The 8,125-nt window shown below is 32.6% G+C and overlaps 1 protein-coding gene across 2 annotated transcripts; it reads right to left on the reverse strand.

Moving 5' to 3' along the window:
• Window positions 1–5,584: 5,584 nt before the first annotated feature.
• On the reverse strand, window positions 5,585–7,891 carry DhpD (guanine deaminase). Of its 2 annotated transcripts, none has more exons than XM_088034774.1 (8): window positions 7,539–7,891; window positions 7,375–7,484; window positions 6,983–7,243; window positions 6,609–6,929; window positions 6,464–6,565; window positions 6,250–6,415; window positions 6,057–6,200; window positions 5,585–6,012 (listed from the first exon to the last, which is right to left on the reverse strand). In XM_088034774.1, the coding sequence occupies exons 2-8, from the start codon at window positions 7,471–7,473 to the stop codon at window positions 5,810–5,812; spliced, it is 1,296 nt and encodes a 431-aa protein (XP_087890900.1). In that variant the 5' UTR covers window positions 7,474–7,484; window positions 7,539–7,891; the 3' UTR covers window positions 5,585–5,809. The 2 variants fall into 2 exon arrangements, with proteins under 2 accessions (XP_087890900.1, XP_087890891.1); XM_088034765.1 differs by having other exon boundaries at window positions 6,609–6,935; window positions 7,539–7,887.
• Between the last annotated feature and the right edge of the window lie 234 nt (window positions 7,892–8,125).

Genomic DNA, 8,125 nt, shown 5'->3' on the forward strand with positions numbered 1-8,125 from the left:
ATCTCCCTAGGCAACGTTGCCGGTTGTAATGAAGGGGAAGATTGCGGTGTTGGTGGTTTTTAAAAAAAAAAAAAACGGACTTTACAAGCGCCCTGGACGTTTACACACGCCGTGCGGTAAAAATTGCCCAAATCGTCTCCTCTTCAGATGTGTTTATAATATAAAATCCCTTTACCATAATGAAGATAGATCGTTAAAGTGCAATCTACCTAAATTATTATCTCAATTAAGACAATATTTCTATATTTAAAGTGATATTAAAACATTTATTATACAGCGCCATCTTGTGTACTTTTTGTGCACCAACTACTGAATTGACAGAATTCGCGATGAAAATGTTCCGATACGACCTCTAGTGGCGCATTTTAACACTACTGAGAAGTATAATTGTTGTGAAGGTGCATAAGAAACAATGCATTTGTCGACCCAAAAATCATCTTTCTCAGGTGTATTAACATTTTCAAAGTAGTACTTTAATTCCTTCTAATGTATTTTAATAGATTCTTGTGTTGGTAACGCATGGTTTAAGGTTATTACGTGAAATGGCTCGCATTACAAACCAAACCAGCAAATCAGCTAAACAATAATAACAGTGCTTGCAGAAGGTTTTTATTGAAAAATCTACTTTTAGATAACTGAACCAAGGAATATCTAACGGATACATGGTGGGTATTTCGTTCGTTGAGGTACAGTAAATGATTGACAAAGTGCGAACGTAACCTCAAAGGAATGTTAGAAGAAAACCAGTTAAAACCCATTAAATACCCCAAGTATGATTAACAAACTCTTTAAGACAACTATTTGAGCGTCGGGGAACCAATGCATCCTGAATTAACAAGAGGAGTTAACAAAGTTTTATACTACAATGACTGTAGTTTGCAATTTTGTCTCAAAACGTACAAATCTGGTACACATCGGTTTGTAGGCTCAGATATAGCAACAATTACACCCAACGATGTAAATTAACACTGAATATTGTAGATAAATTCATGTTTTTTCTAATAAACGACCACAAAAATACACTTTTTTAATGACAAATTATGCTTCTCCGTTGCCATCTTTGCAACGATCGCAGCGCCACCATCGGTCATTTTTTTCGCGAATTGACAGATGATGAAATTTACAAATGTCAGATGTGACAGTTCTCATGAATTTTGAAAAACCCAATTATTTGAATTAAAAGTTTTTCGGCCAAAAAGTTTAATACAACTCTTGTGCGTTAACCACAACGCCGTCGTGCTTTAATGATTGAGCGCTGTAAAATGTAAGTTACCACACGCGACTGTAAATAACTATTTTACTTAACTTATATCTTATAAGTTCGCTGCTAAAGTTGACAAAAGAAACCAAGTTCTGGGTGTTACATGAATATGTATTGCATGCTTTATGTTAAACCTATCAAACAATTGTATTCTTACTAGAAAATTGGTGATAAATATCCAGTTGATTCCATTCCACTAAGCTGTTCTTAATTTCGTCTAGGACTTTATTTAGAAATGAGAGAATTTAACCAAACTAGGAAAAACTATTACAAACGAAGACAGTACTAGCTTTACCGGGCCTAATTAACCTAAAATATAAACAAAAACAACATTATAAAGTATTGAGGAAAAGATTATTTCACTTACCTACTTGCGTTTATTTCAGTTTCAAAACATCACACCTCTTCTAAGCAACGAATAAATTCGAAGACGACGCAATTCTAGAAGGTCCAAAGATGCACAAACATTATTTTCTTTGGTCTGTACAGATTTTCGAGAAACCATCAATGGAGAAATCCGATTGGACATGCGCACATTAATAATAACCTTGAGCATTTTTCTCAAAAATTATTACGTTTGATTCCAAACTAATTCTCTCACTTGGTTTTAACAATTTTACACAATTCGTCGAACTAAAATGCAAACAAAAACCACACAATTAATTTGAAATAAAGTAAACAGCGGTTTGAAAAAAATTTACAATCATCCAACGTTGTGCAAAAATTTTGTAGAGCATTTTCTCTGTGTAATGTCAAATTTTGAAATAAAAAATTGCATCTCAGTCAGGAACTCCAAAATTATTATAGAACCTCTAAAATAACACCGAATTTTTTGAATAAGTATTAAATATAAAATTCACACTCGTTTTATTTAATTATGGGAAAAATACAGGTCTACATTTTTATGGAATTTTATCAATTTTTTTTGCTATCGGCAACTTGGTAATGTTTGTAATTCATTTCCTTTTGCTATAAAAACATCCTGACGACAATACGTGCTTAACCTCGTCGTTTTTTAAACTCGTTGTCTACACGATTTTTTCTATAATTTACCAAAAGTTATTTCAACAGCGAAATTATCTTCAGATAAGAAGTCTTCATCATAGCTTCATAACTGATGACTAGTCTACCTACGTCTAATTTACAATTCCCACAAACTTCAGCCCTAGTAAAAATTTCAGCGTTTCCTCGAAATTCCAATAAGAAGTGGTGGCAATAATTCGCACGTGCTGATGTAATAACACCAATATTGAGGAAGACTAAGAAGATATGACAACACTTTCCACGACTATCCTATCAGCGCCGGCTGCACATAATGGCAAACGGAAAATCCAATATGGTGTAAAATTTCGTAAAAAAAGCCGCAAGTGAGCCAATCTTCCACGGTTATTACAGCAATCAAAGTGTTCAATTTCCACATAATTATAGAAGAAGACGAAATAGAAAAATTCACACAAACTTGATTAGTATTCCCGCACTGATTTTGAGGGTGCGGAAAATGCAGGCTGTTTTATGACCCATGTCTTCCATCTCAAGTGGCTATAATGCGAAAATGCTTACCAGGACGGTAGACAATTCGGTGTCACGTGTCCAACAGATTAATGTGGGCGATTTGCAAGCAATAACAATGTGTTACAAAGATTTTTAAACGGCGTGAAGACTTCACGAGTGGGTGTAGAGGAGCTATGCAAAGTAAGTCATTTGCATAAAATTTATTCGTACAAGTGAATAAAGCTCATTTTAACAAGTGACAGGTTGTGGACGGTTTATAATATGATTATAAAACCGTTTTGTTTACAATGTGAAAGAAAAAAAAATTAGACAATTTTACTGTGAGAAAAAATGTACGACCTACGCTACATTCGATTAAATATGCAAATTACGAAACAGTCAAATGTTGAATATTTTTGCTTCAAGTGATCAATCAACCAGAAAAATGTCAATGTCAAGTTGTTGACAGGTTTCATTTTAGAAACATTAATTTGCTGCTGATGGAAGGTGTTAATTAAACGATCAAAATTTTAACAGGAAAGAGTAGTTTTGTAGCAATTATCGACCATGAAAAATGAGAAATTTTGTTTCAGGCAATGACACTGTTTTGAGCGAAACATGTTTTAATTATATTTAATTAAAAAATCGTTAACTGACTTCTTTCATTACGTATATTGTCAGCATGGTATGTGGCATTTTTCACACATTTGTAATTTATTTTTGCATACATTCATTAATCATTACAACAATATATTGAAAGACGACTCTTTAGTGAACGATAATAATTTGTACAGGACAAATTATAATGCACTTAAAACGTATATTTATACCAGAGCTCATTACTATCAGTCCATTCATTAAAAAGTTAAGTTGGCAGCAGCCCCTAGCGATTTTCATCAGTAACAGTTGGCAGCGAAAGCAACTGTGGCATGCGTAGAAGCTAATCGTCTTACGCAAGAACGCCAAAACTTGTTAATCTCTATTGAAACCTTTCTTTTACAACAAAATTTTAATTAATCATTGATTAATACACTCAACTTTGACAACGTGTTAACCTCAAAAATCGCCACCTTCAATTTTCCCCTAATTTTCTCCCTAAAGAAGTGAAAGCCTGATTTACACTCAAGAATTTTCGAAAATTTACACAGGAGAGTCGACTGATAGCAATGAGCTGGACTTTAAGTACTAAATGTTTAATGGTAGAAAAAATGATGTAGGAATAAGTTTTCACTCTTGTTGGAAATTTTTGTTAAAAAAGGAGCCGTTAACTAATCAACTTTTTTTTATAAGTTAGAATCGGAGAACAGTCGTAGATAAAAAAGTGTAAGAAACACGTTTAAAAAGTCTCGTTATGACATTTGTGGCTTTTAAGTCATGTTTTAAGACAGTCCCACATACAATATTGACTTTTTAAATTTGTATCTTAAATAACTATTATGGGATCGATAAATAAATAAATTGGCACTGTGACGACCCAAAAATCTTTGGATTTTCTGGTTTTCTACAGGGTGTTTTTTTAAAAACGGCAGGCGTTGAAGCATTTTTATTTATGAACCGATTTCAAAAATTTTAAAAACAAATTAATTGGTTTTTAATTTACTATAAACTGATGATTTTAAAATTTTTCTAAATGTTTTAGTATCTTTTGGTCGATACTCAACTTTCTTATTTTAAATTGGAACCTATTTTTTTTTTCATAATTTGGAAGATGATTTTCTTGAATCAGAAATGTGTAATATGTTCTACTTTTACAAAAAAATATTTTAAAAAAAATTATCAAAATTGAAAAAACATAGGCAATAAAAGTTAATAAAATCTAAGTGCATGATGTCAATTGTGCCATGAAAAACACAGGATGGCGTTTTAACTGTATTTTAATTAAATTAGGTAGATGTTTTTTCTGATTTGTAATTATTATTGTCTTTTGTTATTAATAATTTCAAAAAAAATTGCTAATCCTTTCTGTTATTTGCTGCTTTTTGACATTACATTCACGGCATTCTTTTATTTGACACCACGCACCTAGATTTGATTAACTTTTATTGCCTACATTTTTTCATTTTTTATATTTTTTTTTAAATATTTTTTGTAAAAGTAGAACATATTACACATTTCTGAATCAAGAAAATTATTATTTTCCAAATTATGAAAAAAATATATGGTTGCCAATTTAAAATAAGAAAGTTGAGTATTGACCGAAACATACTAAGACATTTAGAAAAAATTTAAAATCATCAGTTTATAGTAAATGAAAAACCATTTGATTTGTTTTTTAAATTTTTGAAATCGGTTCATAAATAAAAATTCTACAACGCGTGCCGTTTTAAAAAAATCACCCTGTATATAAATCTGGGACTTTTACATCGATTTTTAATACATATATTTTTATTTTCCATGTATCATTAAAAATCGATAATTGCGGTTTCGATGTATGCATTTTATTTTACACTCTTGATTTTGGTGATATTTCGTTTAGTTGGTTGTCAGCGTATATTTTAGAGTTTTGTTTATTCTTATTAATCTCGAATTTGTTATTTTTTTATAATTTATTTACTTATTATTTTGTTTCTTACGTAAAGTTTTTATTTATTTTTGTTTTTCACAAAAAACTATGCTATATTGAGTTTTTTTATTAACTATTTTTTAAAATCGATGTTTTCTCCGATGTATTGGAGAATTTGAGTTCAATATCGATTGTTTTTACTCGATTTCCATTAATATTGTTTGAATTTTGATTTTAAATAGGTTTTTTGAAGTTATAAATCGGGCAAGTTTTAAACCTAAACAGTGAAAAAATTGAATGCAAATTTTGAGAAAATAACATTCAAAGAATCAAAAATTATTATTTATTGGTAAAACAAAAAAAAAACGATTTTTAATAAAAACACAAATTATTTGAACCCTGTGCTACTAGAAGAATTCCGATTTAACTAATTGGCACTAAAGCGCATTAACATCAAATTTAAAATACTTTTGCTACAGCTAGCGCCATCTCCCACCCAGAGGCCCAATTTCAATCTTCAGGTCGACGCAATAGTCCCTAAATTTTTTTCACCCTCATCCCTTAACGACTTTACCATTGACAAACACTTTACAAATGTTCCTATCATCACCCACAAACACCAACTTCTGCAATAACTCTTTTGGTGTGCAGTCCAACAAATAATCCACAGATGAATTTTGAACATTCAAATCAGCAATGAGAGCATCGAAACTTTTCCCAACTTCAAAATTCCCAATTTCATTCTCCAGTGCAAGGGCTAAAAGAGTATTTTAATTTAATTGTAATTATCAAAAACTTTACCTTTGGCGCCTCCCATAGTAGCCAAGTAAAACACGTCTTCGTAGTTTAAGGGTTTATAATCTTTCGTGAAGGAAATGTGGATTGAAGCACTGATCGCTGATCGCATTGCACTCATTATGGAAGGTGAAGCGCCACCAGCTACATCTGCAAAATTTAGAATGAAGAAAGAAGAGAGAAATAAAAGTTTTTTTACCAGTTCCCAATCCAACTGTAATGCCATGCGCTTGTAATCTTCTGACCTCACAAGTTCCTGAAGCTATGTTGACGTTGGACTCAGGACAATGAGCAATGGAAGTTTTAGTTTTACTCAAAAGCTCCATTTCGGTGTCGCTAAGATGTATGCCATGTGCCATAACCGTCTACAAGTTCTATTTTTTCTATTTTTCTCACACAAAGTCTAAGCTTACCTTTGGCGTCAAAAGATCTGCTTTGAAATAAACGTTAGCATACGTATCGTTAAAGAGCTGCCGCACCATTTTTATTTCATCTTTATTTTCCGATATGTGAGACTGAAATTCTGCATTCACTTTGTTTTTCTTAGTTGGTACCTACCTGTATATGAAGATCTTGCTCTTTCGCGATTTCTCCCAATTTCTTCATTAAATTCATATCAACACTCAAAGCAAATCTGGGGGTTATAATCGGCTGCACTAACGGATTCGCCATACCCTTCACGTCTTTGATAAATTCCAAAGTGTTTTTAATTGAATCTTCAGGTGTCTCTAAATAATCTTCAGGGGCAAGTTGTGTCATGTTCAGTTTCCCAACAAAAGCTCGCTGTCCGTGATTTATTACAGCATTGGCAAGAACTTTAGTGCTGTCTTTGAAAAGAGAACCAAAATAACATGCTGTAGTTGTACCATGATCTAAAGTCTTCCTCTTAAATCATAAATTGCAAGTGAAGTCAAAATTTCACTAGATCTTACCACAACAGCGTTAAACACTCTTTTACATAAGTCTTGGTCTCTATATTTCTTCTCCAAGTTGTAGGTGTAGTCCTCAAGCCATTGTAGAAGAGGTTTGTCATACCCCAAACCAGCATTAGGGTATTGCGGCGCATGAATATGAGCATCGATAAATCCTGGAAGAAGAAGTTGGGTCTTGGTCAGGGTGATAGTCTCTACAGGAGTCACACCTAGCTGCCTTTTAGTAGCTTCAAAATTAGAGTCGATTCCTATTGCAGTTATCTGAAATCAACATCTTGTTTGTTTAGTTGGTTGCCTATCCATGCACGCTAGATTGGTTGACATTACTCCGCGTGGCAATGGTTCATGGTAGTACTACCATCAATTGAAAATGTCATATGGGATTTTATTACCTTTCCATTGTCGACAATCACGAATCCGTGGTCAAGGACAGTTAATTTGTAAGGTTCCACACAGTGAATTATTTGTCCGATAAATGCTTTGACACTCATCGTCTTAAGTACTACAATACAAATTGACTCTGTAGAATAAAACTGTTAAGAAAAATTGTACTTACGTCAGTTCGTTCTTCGTAACAAAGAGATTGATGCTGTTTCTACGCTAAGGTTTTAAAAATGGTGTTATCTTGTTATGTTGAGCACTGTGATTAGAACTAGAGAGGTCCTTAAACTTGATATGATATAAATGAAGATGTATTTTCAGTCTGCTAGATATCACCAATTGTTTTATTTTACGAGACATGGAAGTATAACCTCATAGATAAGTACAATAATTGTGTAAATAAAAAGATAACTGTAAATTAACTAAAGCACGTGCTGATAGATGTTCAGGTATGTATAAGGTGTTTATAAATATTTCTAGCATCAAGGGTGCTATGAAATGTCAAAGAAGTTTGCTGCTTATTACAAATGCGGGTTTAGATTTTCCAACTGACATTTGTAGGTAACCTCAATTATGCAACAAAGTAAGTTTTGAAAAAAAAAAGTTCTAATGGAGTGCGCGCACTACCCAAGGTTACTAAAATTAACAGGTTTGCTACAAAGTTTTGAGCCAATAGGAGCAGGCCTCTTGAACTGGCGCGAATACGTCATCGGAAAGCTCTTTGAATTTTTTCATTGCTATTATTATTTAAAACAGCAATAT

Source organism: Gnatocerus cornutus, chromosome 1 (genome assembly GCF_029298725.1).
Source record: "Gnatocerus cornutus isolate USDA-ARS CGAHR chromosome 1, icGnaCorn1.1, whole genome shotgun sequence".
Classification (NCBI taxonomy): domain Eukaryota; kingdom Metazoa; phylum Arthropoda; class Insecta; order Coleoptera; family Tenebrionidae; genus Gnatocerus; species Gnatocerus cornutus.

Bases quoted from the DNA above. Each gene is read 5' to 3' on its own strand.
- DhpD (XM_088034765.1), bottom strand. From the start codon at position 7,473: ATGAGTGTCAAAGCATTTATCGGACAAATAATTCACTGTGTGGAACCT. The intron at 7,244-7,374 runs GTAATAAAATCC...TGTTGATTTCAG, and splicing joins TGATTGTCGACAATGGAAAG to ATAACTGCAATAGGAATCGA. The intron at 6,416-6,463 runs GTAAGCTTAGAC...TAGAACTTGTAG, and splicing joins CAGATCTTTTGACGCCAAAG to ACGGTTATGGCACATGGCAT.